The sequence below is a fragment of the Serinus canaria genome, chromosome 6 (assembly GCF_022539315.1).
Source record: "Serinus canaria isolate serCan28SL12 chromosome 6, serCan2020, whole genome shotgun sequence".
NCBI classification, from domain to species: Eukaryota; Metazoa; Chordata; class Aves; order Passeriformes; family Fringillidae; genus Serinus; species Serinus canaria.
This window is the reverse complement of record NC_066320.1, coordinates 28295100-28318706: the sequence shown is the minus strand read 5'-3', so window position 1 is coordinate 28318706 and position 23607 is coordinate 28295100. Positions and strand designations below refer to the sequence as shown.

Sequence of the window (23607 nt, the reverse complement as noted above, 5' to 3'; positions counted from 1 at the left end):
GAGGCTGGTAATTCCCACACAGCAACTCATCAGGAATGGCTCATGAAGCAGAATTATATGGATCTGTGTGTCTTGTCTTGGCTGGGAAGGCTTTTATATCTTGTCTTGGTTGATTGGGCTGTAGGAGTTCTACTGGGGGAGTTAGTAGGGAACCACATCATTGTTAAGCTCCAGTCCTTGCCCTGTATCCAGTGACTTCAGATGTGAAATGCTCCTGTGTTTTCTGGGTCTTTTGATTGATCCCTTTTGGAAAACTCTTAGTGGGCTTGGTAATGTTTTCATAGTGAAAGGGTCTGATATTTTCCAGGCATCCCTTTAATTTCCTTGCTGAATTAAGACAGTTTTGTAACCACTGGGATCCTTTCTATACTACCCATGACACCCAAGCTTTGAGAAAGCTTCTGAGAGATCAACTGAGATTACAGTCGTGTAACCACTGGGATCCATGCTATACTACCCATGAAGCCCAAGCTTTGAGAAAAGTTCTGAGAGATTCACTGAGAGCAAACACTGGAAATATATACAAATGACATACAGAATTCCCCCAGCCACTGGGATGTGGGTGGAATGTTGCAAAGCTCTGTAGGTTGTTCTAGTAGAAACATCAACTCAAAGGTGAAAAGCAGTCTGTGAAAATGCACCAGACTACGTCTGGCAGCCCCTTGGACCTGTTTGTCTCTAGGAGAAGGCCCTAAGTGAACTTGAGAAGAAATGGGGCCTGAGCTGGCTCCACTTAGAGAGTTTCATCAGCTTGGCTATGCTTTATGGCGTTATATGTTTGCAGAGTTGATGTTCCCTGATCTCCACCTGTGGGAATGACCAAATGGATACCAGTTGTTCTGCTGCTATCATCAGTGATAATGGAGTTCATTTCTTTAAACAGCTACATTTTGGTTTTTCTTAGGATACCACCTTTGATACTGATTTAGAGCTTTGTGCTCCTGTCTTTAGTTGAAGTGGGGTTTTGGTCTGTAAATAGGTTTGTGTCAGTGGAATCAGTACATGCCCCAGCACACTGTCAAGGTTTAACACTTGCTCAAAATGAGGGGGGAACATGGGGGAAGTTTCCCCCACTTAATTGAAGAGCTGGTGGAAAAGATTTGAGTTAGGATTTTTTCCATTGGTCTGCTGCTCTAATTCAGTACTGTAATGATACAGGTGAGACAGAGTAAGCCAATAATGCCTTGGGCCATGGTCATGGTTTTCAGCTGCTTGCTTCTCCTTTGAGAAGGCTGGGCAGGGCTGGGATGCAGTCCCTCAGTACCATGCAGGCTGCTCTGTGCCTGGAGGAGATGCTCTGGTCTGTGTGGCCTCACAGCTGGGGGCTTTGGAAGAAGGATGGGTTTTGATTTAAGAAAGAAAAAAAGTAATAAATTAAGGCACAGCTATGTTTCTCCAGTCCTGAAGAAAGTGTAGTCTGGAATAGGAGGCAGGCAGAGGAGAGGACTGGATTTCTGGTGACTCAGAAGTGCAGGTCTCTATGGGTGAATCTCAGACTAATTAATTTTTCTTACACTTGTGTTTAATCAAGGATACAACTGGGCTGGGGGTTTTCTTTAAAAGAAAATCATTTTAAAGTCTACACTCAAATGTTTTCTCATATTTCTTAGAACTCTATCTTCCCAAGTGCTTGTATTTCGTTTAGCAAACATGGGGGAATGGGAGTTAATAAATTATTAACTCTTTCTTCCTCTTCATTAGCTCAGAGTTTGGGTTTTATACTTGGGAAATATCCTCTGCCTTGGTCTCTTACAGCTGCAGGAGGCTCCCTCATGCTGTGCTTTGCAGAGCAGTGATGGTCATTTGAAATGTGAAATGGTCAGTCCCAGGTTTTGCAAACCTGGTTCCTCAGAGTTTCTCTTCAGGACTCTCAGAGGCAACTGCAAATGTTTGTGTTTGAAATGAAACAGCATCCAGGAGCTGGGATTCAGTGTTTAGTTCCTTCCAAAGTGGGGGCACTTGAGCTTTGCCCTGCCTGCCTTTTCCAGGCAGGTGCAGTACAAGGGGCTGGCTCACCTGCTGCAGGAATCACCTGGCCTTGTGCTGCTCCTGCCCCATCCCAGAGTGTCTTCTGGGCGCAGTGCTCCTGTGTGGGGCTGCAAAACCCTGAACAGCAGCACAGGCTGCAGAAAGGAGGTGTTTCAGACCTGCAGGGGTGTTCTGAGGACATCTGTTGCCTTGAGAGTGTTTGATAATATCCCAGATTATCTCTCGGTGTGGTGGAACTCAGTTCTTGCCTTGAGGAACAGATAGAGTGAGACTGTGCAGTGTTTGAAATGCATTTTAGTATCTGTGATTTCTGCTTGCTCCATAGTTACAAGCACAATAAACATGGCTCAAACATGATAAACGTTGACACGTGTATTTGCAAAGAGCTAAAAAAACCCAAAGGGAACAACAATTTATTTTTTTGAAATTTGCTTTAATTGTGCCAAGATCTCCATGCACAAGAGTTTGGGTTTACTCAGCTGCCATGTCCAGACCTTGGGGACCTCTAGCAAGGTGTAAGTATCTGAGGCTCTCCATATGCCACAGTTCCATGGCCACAAAAAGTTGACCTGGGAAGGAAAAAAAAAGCTTAAATCAAGATTTATCTCTGTTTATCTCTTTCTGCCCAATGAAAATGAAAGGATGCCAGCTGTCACCTTGAGGGTTGTTAGTCCAACCCATAATCCCACTTCCTAATAGCCTGCTGCAAAGATTACTAAGATTACTAACATCTGCTATGAATAGTACCAAGGTGAATTTCCTTCTTTTGGGGACCAGCTGTAAAAGTTGAGGTTTAATATCCTTTATCTTGGTTTGTCATTGTTTTGCTGTGGAAAAGCTAAACATTTCAAATTCTTCATTTCTGTGTTCTTTCCCAGACAGTTATTCCCTGGTGCATAGTCAAACATCGGATATTTCTGTCTTTTTTCTGTCAAAAGTGCAATGCCTTGTATGTTTCCTTATTGAAATTCACATTATTGATTACAAACGATGTGTCAAATTTAAGACCTTTTCTCCATCTTTTCTTACAGGGTTTTTTCTCTTGCCTTCTGACCTCTAAATGGGATACACCTACCTATGTCCATCTGCTCCATGTATTATATTGACTGTTTCTGCTCCCAGTCTTGCCCAGAGCAGAGAGAAAATGGCTTTATTCCAGCGAAATTCAATTTTTGTAGTATTTTTGGGGTTGATTTCAACATCAAGATACTGTGTGTAAACATCATCTTGAGAGAGGTCTCCACTGCAAATAGAAGGCAAAAATGGCATCACTAAGTTTAACAGTTCAGAGATCACTGAAATAAATCACATGCTCTACATATTTTCAGGTTTTCCCTTTTTTTACAATAGAAATATGCATTTTTGGTGTTCTTTGCAAGAGCACAGGATACTGCACCAGGGCTCTGAAAGAGGAGAGGATGAAAAGCAGTACAGAACACTTTAAATGTGCCCGTGGCAGGAGGCCATGGGGAGGTGACAAGAGTGAGACTGGGGCTGTCCCCAGAGGCCTTGTGTGCTGAGTTTGCAGGGATCACTCACCTGGAGTTCAGAAACACAGAACTCATGGAAATGGAGATGCCTTCCACTTCCTTCTTACAACCATCCATCTGCCCTCATGGTTCTTACTTAAGTAAAAACTTCTTTCCTATCTGATGTGAAGCAGAATATTTGCAATGCAGGATGAGTGTTAACACTGCTTCGATGTATGGAAAGTATGTAGATTGATGCTAGTAGCATTAAATACTGCAGAAAAATATTAATTTAACTTACCTGGCCACTTCATATTCCTTTGAGTTCCCCTGTGTGTCATAGTAAACCAGGTTTATGTCTCCCCTTGTTTTCTTTACACCAGACAATTTGATAAATACTTTTTGTCTCCAAGCTGCATAAATAAAACCAAAAATAAATCCAGGCTATCATTGGTGAGCTTGAATGCTACATCGCACAAGTCATGTAGCATTTTCTGTCAGACTGTTAGCAGTTATTCATAGACGCAGCACAGTTGCAGGGCTGTAAATCACATCAAGGCACTTTTCTAACTTGTGTACAACTGTAACAAACCTTCTCCACTTACTTGCAAAAGGCTCATCTGCTGCTGTATTTAAAAAGTACTTTTGGTCTATCCTCTTCAATTTTTCTGGGAATCTGTCAGCATAGTGTCCCATCATTGGACACCCCTCCTGTGGACATGGGAAACAGATTCCCTAGGGAAAATAAGAGCATCAGTTATTGAGGAATATTATTTTTTATGCTAGCCCTTATGAAATTAAGGCTCCAGGTGCTGTTTTGATCTTGCAAAGCTGTCGCAGTACTGTGTGTTTTCCTAACTTAACACCAAAACCTGACAAACTTGTTTTAGATAATGGGTCCTGCACCCAAGAGGGTGCAGAATGAGCAGGTTTGGTAATAATGAGGCTGTGTATGGTAATAGCCTGAAACTTGTTAGCTCAAATGTTTTTCAGTTAGATTCTATTGCAAAGTACAGGCCAGTTTTGCCTTCCTAGTCAAGGGGAACTTGCCTGCATTCACAAATGGGTGACAATGAAAGGAGCAATGTTCATAAATGTATTTAGGTGCTCTAATCAGTGCCCAATGCAAACTATAGAGCAGTTGAGGATTCTGGAGGATCTAAAGGTAGGAATTAGTAGGATACATCTACCTAATTTACACTCCCTTTGCATAAAGGTTTGGGGTGAGAATTCCACGAGCTTTCATTTCTGTCTCCAGTATTTTGGTGACAGCATTTGTGCTTCAGGATTCCTTTTCCAGAGTGGAATAGTGGAACTGCTGTGTGCTGTGCTTTCTCCTACCCAGCCACTTCATGGGACCCCAGCCACCAGCATCCAAGTGCTGGCTGCTCCAGAGAGCTGGAATATTTGCTTTACACCTCAGCCCTTCTCAGGCTGAAACACTTACTTTCTTAAAGGCTTCATATGAGTCACAGGGATATGCAAGGTATCCAGTGGGGTAGAGGATACTTGCAAAATAAAACTCATGGCTGCGTGAGTGGTGGCATCCCCCAAAGAGTGTAGCATCTGTTGGAAAAAAGTTTAAAGTTTATGAGCTTTGATAAAACGACCTCCCATAATTCTGTGCGTGAGTTGCCCTTGTCTCACCATGGAAACAGCTCAGGCACACAATAGAACAACAGCATGGGCCCGTAATGATTTTTTTTTTTTTTGGTCTGAATTTTTACTTTGCAGGAGAAATTGCTGGTTTTTTGTGTTTTGTCTGGAGATTGGTGTACCATTACCCTAAGACTTCATGTGAGATGCATTGGTTTGCTATGATGTAGTAGTCCCTTTTTAGAAGACAGTCATAAATATGTGTGTATATATATATATATATATATATATATATATATATATATATATACACACACACATATATATATACATATATCTATATATGAGATGTCATAGCAAGATAACATTTGTTACGGTTTTAAGGGCTTAACAAAACATGGAGAATCCACCAAACTGTCCAAAATCTCTGAAAAGAGAAAAGTTTTAGGTTCAGAAGGGAGGCATGTACAGTCCCTGGAAACACTTACTGCTTTTACCTAATTCATGCCTTAGAGTTGTTGGATGCCCTTTACAGCATCTGCAAGAAACCAGAGGTGGTGCTGTCATGATTTGGCCTTTCTCATCTTGGGAAGTCTCCTGCTGGGGTTGTTGGACCTGCAGACCCCCCTGCTTCTTGCCTTTTTGGGGTTTGCATCTGATTTCAAATTATAGAAGCAAAGCTTAGGCATGTATGATACCTCCTTTCCCTGCAGAGTTCTCTGTGGAGCACTGTTCTGAAACAGTCTTTGTTTTTTCTTACTTCCTTTTAACTTAGGAGTAAACAGGCAAAAAGCAATTTTGTTTTCCTGTTTTCTCCCAGTGGGAAATTTTCACAGTTCATGTCTCAGAAGTGAGCAAATGTAAAATATTATACGTGTTGGAATTACATGTTTACCTGCAATGATGGCTTCAAAATCACTTTGTTGCATCTCTGGAATCAAATCAGTGCATCCAGGCATCACAGTTCCTCCATTTGGGTAAAAGTCCAGGTGCCCAGTGGTGTTATACATTCCAAACCCTGAGACATGCATGGGAAGGTGTCAGTGTCTTGGTGCCATGCCCATCCCTGCAGGTGCCCCCTGGCACAGCAGCACTTACCTGCTGCAGGGAAGTGAGCAGCGTTGCTGTGGATAACATCAACAAAGTTTGCATCTGTAGGATCCAGTCTCACCTCGGGAGGAGTACCTTCAAAATAGGGCCCAGCAGGGTCTAAACCTAAAAAAAAAAAAAAACCCCACATTTATTGGTTGAGGGACAGAGAGGTGTTGCACACGTTAATGTATCTTTTGCCAACTCATGAAATCAGATGTTTCGTTTTGCAAAAGGCGAGCCCAATAATGAGATGAATTCCAAGCCAAACTATAAAAAATATGCAAATAGTATGGTTTTGTGAACCTTTCTGAAAACTTATTCCAAGAGAAGTAAAATATTTTTTCAATAGATTATGTAATCGCACATTATATTACTAGGAAGGAGGCATTTACTGCCCTTGGACTTATTACTGGATTCTAAAGCTGTAAATAGGGAAGACTAAAGGTTCTTGTTTCTTTGTCTGTGTGTGGGGCTTGATGTAACCCAGTGAATGATGGTAATGCTACAACCATGTTAGCTATGCTTGTCCTTCCACTAAAGAGTACTTCACCTAAACACAGAAAGAAGATGTAATAATTACCCTGCTTCTGAGAAGCAGAAATTTGGTCTGCTCTCATGACAGGTATCTCCAGCACTGCCAATAATTTAATTTCAGTCTACAGACCAGTGTGTTGCAAGTGTTTTTTCCTTTAAACACACACTGCTAGGTCTACATCTTGGTGAGCAGAGTTATCCATTACCTGTTATCCGTCGGATGCCTCGGATCCTTCTTCCTGCCTCTCCTGCAGTGTGTGCTCCCAGGCTGTGGCCAATTAAATGGATTTCATAAGGGGAGTATCCGAACATTTTCTGATCATTAAAGTGGTGGTGGTGGTGGTAGGAGATAAGAACACAGGCTTTGAATAACAAGCAAAGAGAAGGTCTGACATTATGGGCCTCTGGGAACATCTAGGCCGACTTTCTGCATAGCAAAGAGAGGGGGAGTTCCTTGAGTTAATTGCTGTTTAAATTACACTAAGAATTGACAGAAAAATGATTTCATCTGGAATTTTACATGCATAGTGATGAAGGGTTCACTGTTGCAGTGTTGGCATATGCTTGCTGTATTCCATTATCCTGTGTGACAAAATATGGACCATCTTTCCCATTTGAATCAATGCCTAATGTCATCTTCCATAAAAATGGTCTTAATTTTTTCTTTATTTATTCTAACTTGCAGCCGTTTTTTTGTGACATGTCTATTTTTTATGTCTGTTTAGAATATGTGATCATATGATGAATAAGATTTTCTCTACCAAGCTCGGGTGGGGTGACATCCATTCTCCTCTTTGCCAGGTCTCACCTGCACAAGGCTTGCACTGCTGAGATATTACACTTGCATTGAAGGTGGAAAGAGAAACAGGGGGGACATATTAATTGAGTTTTGTAGCAATCAAAACCAAAAAAGTTGCTAATTGCTTGAGTTTTTTACATTAGGTTTTGTAATGTGTGTACCAGAATTAAAGCAGATCTGGAGAATGGGCCTGTCTGCCTTTCTTGTTAGGTGTCAGATGCCACTGAAAACATTTTACTGCAGTGCTTCCATTTACAATGCAGCTGAACCTTTCTGACAATTACTCCAGAAATGTTTAAATTAGAGAAAAGACAAGGAAGTCTAAGCATCATTTATGCATTTTTGTAAGGGAAGAAAGGGTGCCCTAGATTGCACATGATGCAGCAACAGAGACAGTAAATGAGAAACTGAACACATTTTCAAATGACCTGATATTTACACATAGGGGAGAAAGATCAAGAAGGCAAATGTGTGAGGCTACACATGATTTTCCTGGGAAGGAACACTAGATTTTGGTAAAGTGTTCTTTGAGCCTCAGGGTCTTGCAAGGTTGGCATTTTGCCTCATGGGCTCTGAACTTCCTCTTGCTGCACTTTCAGATGAACAACTCCTGGCCAGGGTCAAGTCCAGTGCAAAATTCTGATTTTTCAGCTGCTCCAAGTACCTCTGAGTCTTTCTGAAATCAGTGGCAAATGCTCCTGCACAAACTTTGCAGGTGAGCAGTTCTGCACTCTGTGTGCAAAAGTAAACACCTGCCTTTGGGAGCAGGAGGCAGCTGCACAGTTTATGGTGCCTGTAGACAGCAAACATGGAATTATCAAGTAAGGCAGCTCCTTTTGGTTGTGCTAAACTGAGGTATTAATGCATTTCTGGCACGGGTATATAATGCTGGTAAACTCTGGTTAGCATTGAACTCGCCTCATTTCCATGGAATGCTGGCTTGCCTGTAACATCATATGGAGATGTTGCCACCTACTGTCTCTAATTAATAGGCACATTTCCTCAGTCTCAGCTTCATCTGAGTCTTTTGAGGCTCTGAGAAGTCCTCACAGGGCCGGCAATTAGTATAATTAGCTGGATTTCAGCTGTACAGCCCTGTCTGACCGTACTGGCCGAGGTTCAAACCCAAGGCAGCAGTGTCACAACCCCAGCACATGCCCTGAGGAATTGCAGGAGGTGAGGCAGGGTCTTTTACCTGCAGAGCTGTTATGAAATAAGCAACCTCAGCCCCCAGCACGCGGATGTTGTTCACTGCACTGACGTAGGTGCCTTTTGCTCCCTCTTTCCAATCCACAGCAATGCAGTTGATGTTTTCCACCTCCAGTAACAGCTGATAGGGGAACACACAAAGCAAAGTATTTAAAGAAACAAAATAGCAATCAGAGATTCAACTTAAACTGGAATAAGGATTAAAATGTAACATAATAATGAAGTTTCTCATTCTTTACTAAAAGGGACTCATCACTGTAGCCTGTACACTGAAACACATCTTACAAGACAGAATGTAACAAGCTATTCCTCAGAAAAAAACCAATTATGAAAACTGTAATAAAAATATTTTACTTTATACACCATTTCTATATCTGAAATACTTCTGAAATGCCATACAGCTGCACACTAGATTCTACGTACAGTATTGAGGGGTGTTGGTAGTTTAACTGAATTGTATAGGAAGCATACTGTCTTATTTACCAACTGGGAGTAAAACTGTCAAAGTCATGTCAGACTCAAAAAAATTTGCAGGAGAGAAGAAAAGTTCTATTTCAGCAAAGAAAGCATTGGTCACTTTGGTACCGGAGAGAGTCCTGCAGAGATAGTGATTTTTCCAGTGGAAGAATCATGTTAATCTGCAGTTACAGTTTTCTGTGAATTAGGCTCACTTAAGGTTTGAGATAGAACAAGGAGTGGTAACAAAAATTAATCCATGAGAAACAGCTAAAGGTGAATGCCAAGGAAAACAGAAGTGAAACTATAATGCATTCTGGACTCACTCCTCTCCTCTGGGAACCATAAGTTTATAGTGTAGAGAGCCAGAAAGAATTGCTGTTTCTTTTCAATTGAAAAAAAGAGAAAAAGAAAATTTAGTATTTCAGATTAAAAGTGTTCATAGATTTGTGAACAGAAGTAGTGTTGCCAATTTGTGACTTAAAATCCAGTGGTGTCTTTTCCCAGCTTGGCCTTTTCCCTGCCAGCACAGAAGCAGCAGCAGGTAGAGCAGATCTTGCTTGTCTGCCAAGGTACACTCTGCTGGTTTTGTGAGAGCTTCCACATTTCATATTTGAAATGGTTTTTCCATCGGACTCTGTAAACAAAAAGCAAAAATTTTGGTGGTGTTCTTATGTTTGTTTGTTTGGGTTTTATTGTTGTTTGGGTTAGCTTTGTTTTTCTCCAAGAACAAATGGTGGTGAGCCAGGGTAGTATTTATAGACTGAAACTTGAGCTTTACAGTCAGGAGGGCCCTTGGACTGAAGGAAGGCTCAGTTGCTGCTCCTGGGAGCAGCTGTGATTTGGTGTCTAACCCGATGTCTGCACATGGGTATAGAGGCTGGGGACAGCTCTGTTCAGTTATTGCCTTGATCTGATCTGCAGGGTTTGTCAGATGGGACCAAAGGCCCTTGATATGCTACATCTTCCTGAGTGGGAACACTGGTGTGTGTGAAATTTAATTCTTGGTTTGTATCTTCTACTGCCTAATGAACTCCAAAATGCATGGTGGGCATTAATGCCAAAAGGATGCTGAGAGAGCTGATGGGAACCAGAGGATACTGTCTCATACCAAGCACATTTCTACCACCCAGCCTGTCTTTCCAGTGCTGCCAAATCCATGAATGATGAAGGAGGTTTTCCTATGTGAGGAAAAATGTGACTTCTGGATGGTCGAGGAGTTTATCGCTGAGATCACCTATAGATCAAAAAAAAAAAAAAAAAAGTTTTTACCTGTTCCTACTTTTGAACATTTAAAAAAGTCAGCTAGGTTATAGCCTCAGGACTAAAGGGACACTACTTGACAGGACAAAGTCTGTGGTTTTGGAACTCAGGGAGCAAAAATCTCATCTTTCTCAGCTGCACTGTGGTTTCTGCAGAAACTGAGCCCTTGTGGTTTTTGCTGCTCCCACCTATTCTGCATGAAGAACCCTTTTTGCAGGATATGAAGCAACCTAAAAGTGCCACATGGTCACAGGGTGTCTCTTGGCCTGAGGTGATGAGTTTCTCCAGGGAGCAGCCCACCAGCTCCACAATTCCTGCTCCAGCTTGTCCTTTGCTGACCTGACCTTTGGTTTCAGTGTGCAGCTCTGCTTCCAAGCTGCAGCCTGTTTTCCTCATTAGCCACTGCAGAAAGGCTGGAAGAGCTTCATGCAAGGGCTGCATGCAGCAGGGGTGGAGCTGATCTTCACACACTGCTGCAAGCTACTTAATTATCTATGTTTTCCTTGAGAATGTTATCTGTCTGTATTGTTTTCAGACAAATACATGGGCTGTGATGTGAGCTCAGGGAGTTTGGGTGTGGAAGGGCTGTGTCCAAGATCATAGATATGCTAAAGTTTAATGGGAAGTAGTGGAAGCTGTATTTTGATTTATTTTATCTGCACCAGAAGTGCTGAGCCACCTGCTGCTGAGTGTATCCCATGTACTTCAACCTTCCTCAGAGACTTAATGCATGCAAAAGGTAGTCTGCCATAACCTCTATCCTAAATTTCAGGAAAATACCAGGAAATTTCTTGTGCCCTATTGTTCATTCATAACAATTTTTTGTGTTTTACCCCAAAGTATATTCATTAGTGTACCTTCAGACTGACATCTGATTCTCACTTGTTTGCCTATGGTGACTGACACAGACTTTGTAACAAGTTAACAAATATTTATAGGTTCTAGTCAGCTTTTAATGTTAAAAATAAATGTCACCTGTGAGTTATTTCCTGTTTCTCTGGTGTAGAGAGAGAAGCTGATGTTCATCTCTTCTGGAGAATCAGGCAAACCTGTCAGAAGCCTCCCTGGTACCCCGGACCAGGGTGGGTCATCTGTAAAACAGCCAAGCCTGGGGTAGCAAACTTCTTTACCTAGAGCAGAAGAAACATCGTGTTTATATGAATGATTCTCTTGCTTGATGATGTATTTGAGACTAAAGCAGTTTGAAAAGCAAAAAAATAAGGATTTAATTTTATGATTGATTTTCAAATTAATTTTTATAGAGGTCATTTATATGTCCTTTGTGTGTATTGCCTCAAGTGGGAACTCAAGCCGAGCTAAATAAACCAAGTAAAGGAGGATAAACCAAGTAAAGACCCACACAGTGTTTTGACACAACTTTCTAGCTTTGTAAAGGATTAGTTCAGTTCCTTTTTAAAAACAGCCTAGTAAGAAATGCTTGCTAGAATTGCTCCTGCATACCTTCTACTCCAAAGCTTTGTGTCTGTCATGGGAATGAAGGTAACCTTGTACAAAGAATGATGTGAATATTCCCTTCAATATAGTAGTTTTTTCTCGATCAAGTGGGTCTTGTGCTCACATACACTTAACTTTTATGTTTTAGCATTGGTGTGCTGAGCACCCTGTTGCTGGTCAATTCTTTGTATAGAGCAGCAATGTAAAGACAAATCTTGCATTACCTTGATAGAAATAGGTCACATATCTCTGAATTTCTCCATGGATTTTCAGCACAGAGTTATATCTCTTGTGCTCTTAAAAATAAATTTTAAACATAGCAGAGCCTTTTAGCATTAGTTCCATGCACTGTAACAGACATTGCCCTACAATGACCTACAAATCATACTACAATTTCAATGCAAAGGAAAATAACAGTCATCATCTGCTATGTACCACTTCATCTGAATTCACTTTCTAGTGGCAGCATTTAAAAATACAATTTCTCACCTGCTACTCTGCCAAGGAGATAAAATGCAACAATCCACATTCCAACCACCTAAAGCAAATTGAATACACAGGTTAAGCAGTTTATTTCGAGTGTTTTGTCCTTTTAAAAAGAGTGTAATACAAAGAGAAATTCAAAGACCTTCACCTGAAGAGGAATAGCCTCACACATTGGTCTGTGCACATCAGCCAGAAGGAGACCTGGGGGTCCTGACAAACCAACTGACCATAAAAAATGTGCCCCAGAGCCAGCAGCACCCTGAGCTGCTTAATGAGGAATGTTCCCAGTAGGATGAGGGTAGGGATCCTTCCCCACCCCTCAGATTTGCTGTTCACTGCTTTTCTTGCACAGACAATACTGCATGCTGACTGCTGCTGGAGTCAATCAGATCACAGGATCCTGATTTTTTTTCCAGCTGTGGTGGGAGAGGTGAGACATGTGAGACAAGCACAGTGGTACATGTAACTTGTTGAAGTCTGCACTCTTGGCAGCTTAGGCCCCTCACTGCAAGAAAAGCTTTGATCAGATTCCTTTCCTGTACACTTTCCTTACTGGTCTTTTCCATGGCAGAACTTCCATTAATTGCACCTCCTCCCCTCTCAGTTGCCTCAGTCACTGTTCTCAATTTCCTCTTTTAGGTTCCTATGGCACCCACATCCCATTTCCAACACGCTGCTTTACTTTTAAACCAAAAATGTGAGTTGTCACCCCTGGCCATTGGGATAGCTCATTAGAAATATTAGGAAAAAGTGGTAAATTCAGGAGTTATAATCTCACTATGTGCATTCTCCAAGGGATGTTTTTACAGATGTGAGAAAGCCAGAAACACAACACCCCAAAGGTCTCTGACACTACAAATTCTTTCAGAAACAAAGAAGAAACAATTGGGAATTTTACAGAATTTGTCCCTGAAGCCTGTGTGACACGTGTGAGACAGGAGGAATGTGTGATCCACCTCTGTGCTTGTTTTTGATGGAAGTGGGATTATCTGGCTGTAATGACATGGTTTCCTAACAAAGCCAAACAGGATAGGTCAGAGCACTCTCTAATAAACTCTGAAGTCCCTGTTTGGTAATAGCTTGTTTTGTTTGTGTGTTAGGGCAGAGGAGTGAGGATGAATATCTCAGCAGTGAGCAGGAGCTGCAAAGTACAGAGCTGAGAGGAACCATGAAATTTCCTCAGAAATACAGTTCTGATTCTAAATCTAATTTATTGATGTAGTTACCAGAGAGGAAAACTATCTGTTCGAGGAGAGTGGAAAGCAGAGAGGAAGTCTGGCAGTAAAATAGGAGGGAAAAGGATCAGGAGCTATTCTAAGCAGCTGGTGAAGGGCAGGAACAGAGAGGTCCCAACTGTTAGCCAAAAGGAGCAGCTCCATTCAGCTGGAATGTCTGTCAAGGTGCCCATCATCCTGATGAGAACCTGATGACAGTGCAGGAAAATCACAGCTGATGTGGCTCATCAAATGAATTGGAGAGCTCCACAGGACTTCTTAGTATTAATGGACAGCCCTCACACCTAGGAGATGCACAGTCCCTGTCAGGAGCACTACAGCAGGAAGGAGAGTAGAATTACTTTTCTGACCCATAATCTGAAAGAAAAGTAATGATTTAAGGAAATGTGGGAGATCATTGCTAAATAAAAGTGGTCAGTAATTTCCTTCAAAGGATCTTCCTTTGAAGGCAGAAAATAGAAATGAACATGTGGCCAGGGAAATAAAAGGAGTAGCAGAAATTTTATCAATTGTGAAGTGTTGATACATTCTGTAATTAAGAGGGTTGTAGTTTGGGTAGAAGATAATTTTTTAGTGGGAAGCCTTTCTGTATCCGTCTATGTTAATGACAAAAAGATTGTAAAGAGGTTAAAAAACTATGTAAAAAGAGTTCAGGCAGCATGCAATTTGAAAATTCTTTCACTGGGCATTTAGGAGGCGTAGTGCTGAACAAGAGGAACTGGAAGGACTTGTTTGTGTATGTGAGCTCAGCCTACCCAGTGCTGCTGGCAGGAGGCTGCTCAGTGCTGAGCTCAGGTAGCATCTCAATGCACAGAAGACATCCAAAACCTGCACTAAATATTCTTAAATTGATGTTCAGCCCGGAAAAAAAAATTGCAAATATTTCTAGCCTGCCATCCTATCATATAAAAGCTGCACTGGAGCAGTGGTGGTTCCTCACAACAGGACATCAAGTCACCTTCAGGACACTGTTGCTCAATCAGTGACTCATGGGCCACAGTGGAGGGCTGGGGAGATATGAGAAAGTCTGCATAATGACTGTCTGCCGTGTATTTTTAAGTCCCACACATGTACCCACACACCTTCCTTAGGACATGCACACAAGCAGGCACACAGAGCCTTAATGAGAAGCAAGGCCAAATCTCAGGAGTTCTCTTTATTAGCATTTTAACCCAATGATTTCACTGCCATAAATAGATTTTAAAAAACATTTTAAGCAATATTTGTTATGTATTGAATTGCAAAGAATTTTACTCACCATTCTCTTATAACACTTGTTATCTCTTTTCCTGGTGGGCAGTACCAGGATACAAAAATGGCTGCTGTTTTCTTTAATGAAAATTAGAGAGCTTTATGCTGAAAAAAAAGGAATAGAGAATAAATTAAAAACCTATGGGTAACTTGGTAAAGTGGAAGAAATGAGAAGAAAACAGGAGGGCAAAAATTAGCAATATTGGTAACTGGGAATTAATGGCTAAAAGTTACACAGATTTATAAGGAAAATAATGTCAACATGTATAATTTAGGGCATTGGAATTAAGGAAAAATATTTAATGCATGAAAGAATTAAGAAAATACAATTTTTTTTGTATATCTTTACCAAAACCAGGTGGAATTCAAGGCAGTGAAATAAAGAATTCACAGTGATTCGCTGTTCAGACAATAACTTTAGTTCTGATGTAGAATAGATCTTGGAGCTGGAAATTCAAAAATCACGGGACTTCAGTAACTCATAGCTGAGATTTAAAAAAAAAAAAACTATCAAAAAAACTATTGGTAATTTTTTTAAAAGTTATTGATTCGTAAGAAAAGTCCAGATACATAATTTGAAGGAAATTAATATATTAGGTAAAAAACTAGGATGAATGACCTGAGGCATTTCAGACCTGTGGAATTTGAGTCCAGCATCAGCCTGAGGCAGAATAATTAAATTCTCCACAGGAGAGTTTCTCCACTCACTCATGAAAGAAAAATTGTGAAGAACTGTTAAAAGATTAAGTTGTATAATTAAATTCACTTACATGACATGACAAACTAACTGACAGTCTTAGAAGATCAACATTTTAAGCCACACGATTTTAGGAAGATCTCTGCCACTTGATATTTTGATTAAGAAAGTAAAATTATAAACATGCAATACTACAACAGTTAAGTAGATTAAAATTAAACGCATGGATTAAGTAGATTAAAAATTGAGTAATTATTACATTTCAGGCTTTAGTTGGAAGAACTAGAAGGCAGCTCCTGAGTTTACAAGTACAGTTCTTGCTGCAGTGAACCATCATGTCATATAACATATAATATCTTATCATATGTCATTATCATATCATATATCAGAGCTTACCACAATCAAGGCATGATTTTGGTTTTTTAGCTTTTTACCTTCAGGGTTGTTTTTACTCACTTCTCATGCTGGATCATCACTGACAAAGGATTTAGAGGAATCAGTTTCTGGCATTACACTAAATGCCAGCTTTCAGCACTGATATTACTGGACATGAGCTCAGACTGAAAAAATGTTGACATCTAGGCTAAAGTGCAGTAAAAAAAAAGGTTCAGTTTTAGGATGTAGGATTGTTTTTTGGTGTTTGGGGAATTAAATGCTGTCATGCTGCATATCGTGTTTGCAGATCTCAGGTGAACATTTGAGGAAGCTGTAACTCCAAAGACCTTTAAAGTCTTGCTAATGTATTAGTAGTGACTTCTGAAGTGCCAAGGAACTTGTTATTTTTTGTTTCCATGCATAAAACTGAGAGAATACTACTTTCCAATTTTCAGGTCTGCTTTATCCCCTTCAATACTGAAGTTTAAGTTCTCTGCCTTCTTTCAAGTCTTTTTGATGTGTGATTTCTTTTTTTTTTTCAATTTTTTTCTTGCCTTACCACTGCAACCATACTTCCTATATTCCCTGCACTGGCATTGTCTTTAAGCAGAGAATATCTTTGCAGTTCTGTCTTTCCACTGTTTTATTTAAGTATTTTTTATTTTTCAGCAGCTTGGCTCAGTGCTCAGTTAAAATTGTAAATCAATACAAAGGAGGAGAACCCATCCAGAGTTTATGCTTAGGATATAGGAGTTGTAGGTTAAAATTCTTGTTCTCCCAGAAAATTCTTGCATGGCTTGAGTGTGAGGCATTTAGAGAACTAATTGCATACCCAAGTATTGAACATTACTTTAAATGGTAAAAGAAAAAAAATGAAAAAAAAAATTAAAATAGTATCTTTAGGCTTCATAATGGGGATCATGTACATATTTATCCTTTATTATATATGTGAATAACTGAAAGTACAATATGATTTTTACTTTATTTGAATGTAATTTTGTTGCTCAGCCCACTCTATACATGCACTCAAAGAATACCATTTTTCCAAGGCACAGCCCACTATCAGGGGTTCAGGCACACTACTTAAGCAGACTATTAAAATAATTATCAAATACTCCAAAGTGGTGTGCAGAGTACTGAGGAAAATGCTGGTGGTATGGTGTGATAGCTCAGGTAGCAGAGTAATTGGCATAATTGTTAAAAACTTCAGCTCCTCCCCATGAACAGGCCAATGCAGGGTCCTGACCCTGGATGAAGGTTCTTTGACACTGGTTCAACACAAATGAGCAAAAATAAGTAAAAATCATCTTGGCATTGGTCAGCCTCCTTTCCTGCTTTCTCACCAGCTTTTAGATCCAGTGTAGTTCTGCAGGAGGATACTGGCCTTAATTGAACAGCTCTGGAACCCACTAATTTTATATTAGAAAAATCAATTTCATAGCAGAGCAAAGATGTGAAGAATCTTTTGCAAATTTCCTCCTACAAAGCACCCCATACAAAGTAATAACCATGGCAAGGCAGGGCTCACACACATTGTCTGCTCTGGGAAGGAGATTTTTCTGAGTGCCAATTGACCTCTTAAACTGAATCTGAAACAGTGGACTGGGACATTGACCTGAATGACTCAGAACAATGATGCAGATTATTTTCTTGAGGCATTTAATGTGGGAAGAGCTCCAATAAAAGGTTAGGTAGGTATGTTGGAGGGTGCAGTAAGATTTAAGTTGTTTAGGTCAGTTGCTTAGAACTCGTGATCAACCTGAAGAAATTGTAGGATAACAGTGAAGAAAACATATTTAATAACAAGTCTGGCTTCCTACTTTGCAGTATTTGCTCAGATTTCCTAAATAACAGGGTTGTCACCTTGACCTTACATGGTATTCATACATTCAAGTTTACAGAGACAATTATAATAATTTAATCTGACTACAAGCATCATAAAAACCCCAAAACAAACCAACAACAAAAGTGATTCAGTTTGGGGAAGTGGCTGTGCCAATTCTGAGTGGCCAGGGAGCCTTCAGCTGACCTGCAGCCACCACCTGGCTACTTGTCTGTCCTTCCTGGGTGATCTCCACTGTTCTTCTCCATGATTAGGCTGCTTTTAAACTTAGTCAACTCCAAGACCAACACTGCTGTCCTTTTGCCATTTTTGAAGTGCATAATAACTCTTGTCAATGACTAGATCATGTTCCCCTGTGCCCAGTAATCTACCAAAAAAAGTCTCATTTTTCACATTCTTCCACAAAATAGCTCTAGAATTCTTTCTTCCTTTAAATTTTCAGTGCTCCTAATAATGCTTAAATACATAGCCTGTTTTACCATCCTTTTTAATTTCTGTTGTTACTTGAATGCATTTTCCCTTAAAAAAGAAATGTCCAGCCACCATCTGCAAATACTGTCATTTTGCTCTTCCTTTAAAAACAGGGATATATTCAGTCTCAGATTACCTTAGTCCCACTGAACCCACCCTGTTTTCCTAGCTGCACTGCATTGTCACGGCCCAGAAATTCTCATCCCCTACTGGGATTTCCTGGAATTGAAAAGTTTTAAGCCTGGTAGCTGCTCATGTCCCTCTCTGAGTGCTGCTGTTTGCTTTTTGCGTGTTCACCCAGACCACACCACTCAGCCTGACTATTTTTAAGCTAAGGAATCCTTGAAGTCCCGACCTACAGTTTGTACAGGCACTCATCCCCAAACCCCAGCAATTTTTCAGCACTTACCACTGTGAATGCAGAAGGGGTTGGTGCTTTGCAGGCTCTGTTCAGCCAGCTCCCTGTCAAATCCTGGTGGCTGCTGGCCTTTTTCACTTGGAGTCAGTCCCACGACAGTAGGTGCAGACCTGCCCACACAGTGTCTAATTACAGGCTTGGTGGGGTGAGTGAGAGCCTTTGTAAGAGTGATCCCCTCCATGCTGGCTATAACAGATGTTGCCTTTCCTTGTCTCTCCTTGTGTGTAATTCAGCAACATTCCCATCCCCCCCCCCCCCCCCGAAGTTTTGTTAGTTTGAAGAAAAGCAAAATGAGGCTGTTTGAGCCCCCTCAGAGGGGTTGTTGTGTGTGACACTGATCCCAGCCAACATGGAATGCTCTCCTGAGTTACCTGGTTATTGTAAACTTGTGGTGCAGGTAATGACTGACCCTCCACTGCTGGACAGTTCAGAGCAGGAACTTTATTTCCTTCCGCTGTGTCCCCCCCAGCAGTCACCAGCTGTCTTTTTGTTAGCTGCCTGGTGAACATGCCTTGTCAAAACAAGCCCTTGTGGGAAGACTAGCTTCTTTTAAAAGAAAGGAATAGGAAAAATACTCTTACAACTTAGCGGCAATATAAGTATCTGAGTTTTTACTAGTGCAGTCCCTCAAGCTCTGTCTACCCTCTACCATTTTGTCTAACCTGTGTCCTCTTAGGCCATGTGGGATTTACACTTTAGGTGTCTCTGTACCAGGCTCTCTATCAGCTGGCATGCTCTGGATGTAACTAGTGTAAACTGACATTATTGTGATCCACCTAGATCAGAGAAACCACAGGCACTTTCATTTAAAGTTGTTCCAGGAGAAGGATAGGTTTATGATAATCATGTCATTCATCGTTTCATGCCTTGTCTGTCATATAAATCCCAGATTCTCTTCTGTGCTCTGGAGATTGTGAGTCACAGCCATGTCAGAACCCAGTTCTTTCAGTTCCTGAGCAAGCCCTCAAGTCCCTGCAGTGCTATCTGCAGGATGGGTGCTGCCACAATCACCTAGGTAGGAACACTGTCATCCTTAATCAGGGAGTGGTACAAGTGCCTGAGGGCAGGAAGTAACTTGGGCTGGGTCTGTGGTTCACATAAGGAGCCAATTTGTGGTCCTGAGATATGTGCATTGCCTGAAAGAAGATATTTCAGAAATTGCACCAAAAAAATGTTTCTCCATGTAGTGAATTGTATGTAAGGCAATCAGCCTGCAAGGCATTGGAAGAACTGAGTCAGGAGTGTCTGTCACTCCCTGTGGCACATGGCACCTACAGGAATGTTTGGGTCTGGGTCTGGTTCTTGGTAGAGTGGTGCAAGGCAGTGCCATATATGAAAATAATCATTAGAAAGAGCCCTGAGAGGAATGTGGAGGAAGCACTGGCCAGTAAGGAACTGCATGTCATATTTAATTTCTGCTTACATTGACAATGTGTGTGTAATTTCAGATAAGACATAAGAGATCCAGCTAATAAGAAATTCTTGACACTCGAGTCTACCTTCATTGACTGGGAGATGGAGGTTTGGCAGCAGTTATGGGACACATTAATTGTTTTGCTCAGAACAATGCAGCTCATTAGATAGGTCTGGGATAGTGAGTTTGGGGAGTCAAGGAGAAGAGATAAGTAATGTCATGTGCCCTTATGTGCCTCGTGTCAAAATTCTGGCATGACACTCAAATGCAAAGCAGCCACTGAAACTGGTGCCTCTGTTTATGATGAGACACCTTCAGAATCTGATGGACATCTTTGTGTGGCAATCAGACCCCTCTGAAACATTTTTTAGGTTACCAGGATTTCTGGATATGCTCAAATATTTTGCTGTTATTTCCACAGAGTCAGTCTTTGTGTGAGAGTGCTGAAACAGTGCCACTGAGTTTCACTGTCTGTGTATTTCAGAGAGTATTTTTAATCACACTGGTGAGATTAAATTAATGTAGGCTAGTACAACAAATCAGAATTAATAGCAAAAGTAATTTCTAACCCACATTGTAGGCTTTTGAGGTGTAGCTCCTTTTAGGAATGGTAATTTTTTCTGGGCCTGTTTCTACGTCTTCAGAAGAAAGCAGATTTTAGTGGGCAGGAAGAAAGTCTGGCTTTTGCAGCTGCCTCTGACAATGAGCAAGTGAACACATCCAGTGGTTTTATAAATGTCAGCTTGAGAATTATCAAGGACATAAATCCTTTTTGGTAGCAGTGGCATTCTCATAGGTAGAAAAAAGAGAATCAAAACACTCACTGAGAATCATGTTCTCCAAAGGAATCTCAGAAACTGTGTTTCAAGTGCAGCAATATATAAATTACCATGGCTTTCATAGAAGGATAAGTGTATAAAACAGTAAAAGCAACATTTTTGTTGCTCTCATTTCAATTTTAGATTGAAGATGGTTAATGAATTTCTTAGCTTGGATGGAGGTCATCTGGAAGTAGCTTTGTGTATTCCATCCTCTAGAGAATTGCTAATATGTATAGACAAAGACCACTCAGCTCATTGGAGAATCTTACCTGCAGTATTTGAGTGGCAGAGCCAAGAATAAGAGATGTACTTCATATTTCTATTGTTTAACTCCAGTGTTTTCTTTCTGGTCAAGTGAACAAATTTAAATTGAATTGAGACAAACTCAATTTACCTTAGTGAATCCTTTCCAGTATCACACAGCAGCAAATAAAAGAATGTTTTGGAAGTTATAAATATTTATCATTTTCCATAATACATGCTGGCTGTTAATTAAATCACTCAAAGCAAGCAAAGCTAATATTAACTATTGGTTTTGTGAGCTGGAGATTTATGGAGTATAGTATTTGAAGCAAATAGCACTAGAAAAGGGAGTTTTAAAGCAGATGATGAAAGTAACCCAAGGCAGAGGGGAGTCCTTAGGGACAGCCAGATTTTCTTCACAAGTAACGGGCAGAATTAAAGGGAAGAGGGTGAAGTTCATTATTCTGAATGCTTTATCTCCTAATAATGCTAGAGTATTGAACTTATTTGAAAAAATCAGGTGAGATAAAGGGAATAACTATAGATTTGCCTTGGAAATTGAAGGTAGATGCAAATCTTGAATAAGTATTTTGATCAAAGCATGGCTCTGAGCAGCCATGGCTGTAGGGCTCACTTACAACCCAGTGGCTCAGAACAAAGCTGATCCTCTAGAGCTCTGAACACCAACATGTGGCCCCAAGCTTTCCTAGTGTCACAAAAAAAGGAAAAAACTCTGGGATGACACCACTGGCAGCCTGTATTTTCACATATTGCTTATGCTTCCTGTGTTGCAAGGCCCTTGTGGCAGCTGGGAGAGGTTTGTGCTCCTCAGCACAGCAATGTGGGCGTGCTCTGTTTGTGCAAGGGCTGGTGATGAGGCATGTTCTTTCTGGAAGTTTTTATATCCTTGATATTTGAAGATAAAGATTATTGGCTCTGTTTTCTCCTGGAAATATGCCACAGGAATAGATTTGGGCATTCTATCAACTTCTGCTCCCTAATTACTGGAAACAGAACAATTTAAAGCAGCTTGGAGACTACTTGAAATTACCAAGTCCCTGATATTGTGCAATGACAAAAGGACAATAGGAAAGCCTCAAGTTTTGTGGAGACTCCACCCAGATAGATTTACTGATAGGTCAGAGATAGGTCATTTGTTTAGTGGCAACTCCAACTCCAGTCAGCTTTGGTTATGGAAGAATAACTCAAATAAATGTTGGGAATGCACAAAGATTTTTGGTTTTGCTTCTGTCCCAGCAGCCTGTCCAACAACTGTGAGACCCAGGAGCTTCACAAAATACCCTGACTGCATTAAAGTCACTGAAAAATTACCTTCCAAAGATTTTTTGGGTTTTTTTTTTTAATCTTCTGTATAACAGATATTTGAGGATTGGAATATGTTGTAGGGAAAATAAAAACAACAAAACAAAGATGAAGGACCAGAAGATCTTGGAAGGCTTATTCTTGCAAATTTCTGGTTATTTTGCAAGGATGTTATCAATTTATTGTGGTGGATTGCAGTAGCATGAAAAAATCTAAATAGTCACATATTAAGATAGGATCAAAAGTAGGAAAAGATAAACTGCTCAATCTGAATGCTGAGGTCTCTGTCTGTTATTCCTATTTAGTTAATTTCTGTTATTGTTGTTATTTTAGTTCTGGGCTCACAAACATTTATGAGGAGTGTTTTGATAGGCTGTGTTTTTGGAAAGAAGAGAAACTGCTGTGCTATGCAGTAGAGTATTTTATTTTTGTTATCAGGGAGTTCTGACAATGGCCCTTGCTGTCTCTTCAGCACACCTGCACATATCCCTTTATGACAAATATGTGTTTTATTCCAATATTATTTTTCTGTCACATATAAAGTACATAAAGATAATGTAAGTGGACCAGATAGTTCATATTTTGGATTGCTAATTGTTGCTGTCCCTTTTTCCAGAAAAGGTTTAAAAGGTTTGTTTGTGTAGTTGTTTTATGTTACCCCATTGTCAAAAGAGTGCCATGAGACAGCAAAGTGCCTGAGGCTGAAAGCTTCATAATGGCTCTCTTATCAATTTACCTTTGGCATAATTTTTGTAGTGAACATATGTTTAAGGAGTATAAAATTAAATTTGTATTGTAATTATGAAGCACTTATAATTTGGCACAATATTTAAATAATGTAAAAGACAGACTGCAGATCACAGTATGTCCTTTAAATCCCTCGAGAAATGAGGCATGTTTGATATTAAAAAGCACTACCTTTCTATATGACAGCCAAACATATGGAGTGGTGTGTCTCACTTGACATTTTAAAGATTCAATTTAAATTGTTCTGAAAAGATGGCTTGCCTTATTTTAAAGATATGAAAGAATTGCCTGTCCAAAGCTTTGTCAAAGACAGATTTTCTCATGAGATATCAAATCCTTGCATTATTTGGACTAGCACCATTAATATGCAGTGATAATATCAAAAAAAATCATATTAGGAAGAATTTTAAATTTTATAAAC

The 23607-nt window shown here is 40.3% G+C and overlaps 1 protein-coding gene across 1 annotated transcript; it reads right to left on the bottom strand.

The window, feature by feature from the left end:
* Window positions 1-2426: 2426 nt before the first annotated feature.
* LOC103814120 (pancreatic lipase-related protein 2-like) lies at window positions 2427-18745 on the bottom strand. Its single transcript, XM_050976484.1, has 14 exons — window positions 18630-18745; window positions 14842-14939; window positions 12352-12400; window positions 11383-11537; window positions 10256-10381; window positions 8675-8809; window positions 6887-6995; window positions 6153-6269; window positions 5950-6072; window positions 4906-5024; window positions 4064-4193; window positions 3760-3871; window positions 3065-3232; window positions 2427-2558 (listed from the first exon to the last, which is right to left on the bottom strand). Exons 2-14 carry the CDS (start codon window positions 14842-14844, stop codon window positions 2495-2497), a joined length of 1410 nt encoding a protein of 469 aa, XP_050832441.1. The 5' UTR covers window positions 14845-14939; window positions 18630-18745; the 3' UTR covers window positions 2427-2494.
* Window positions 18746-23607: the final 4862 nt, after the last annotated feature.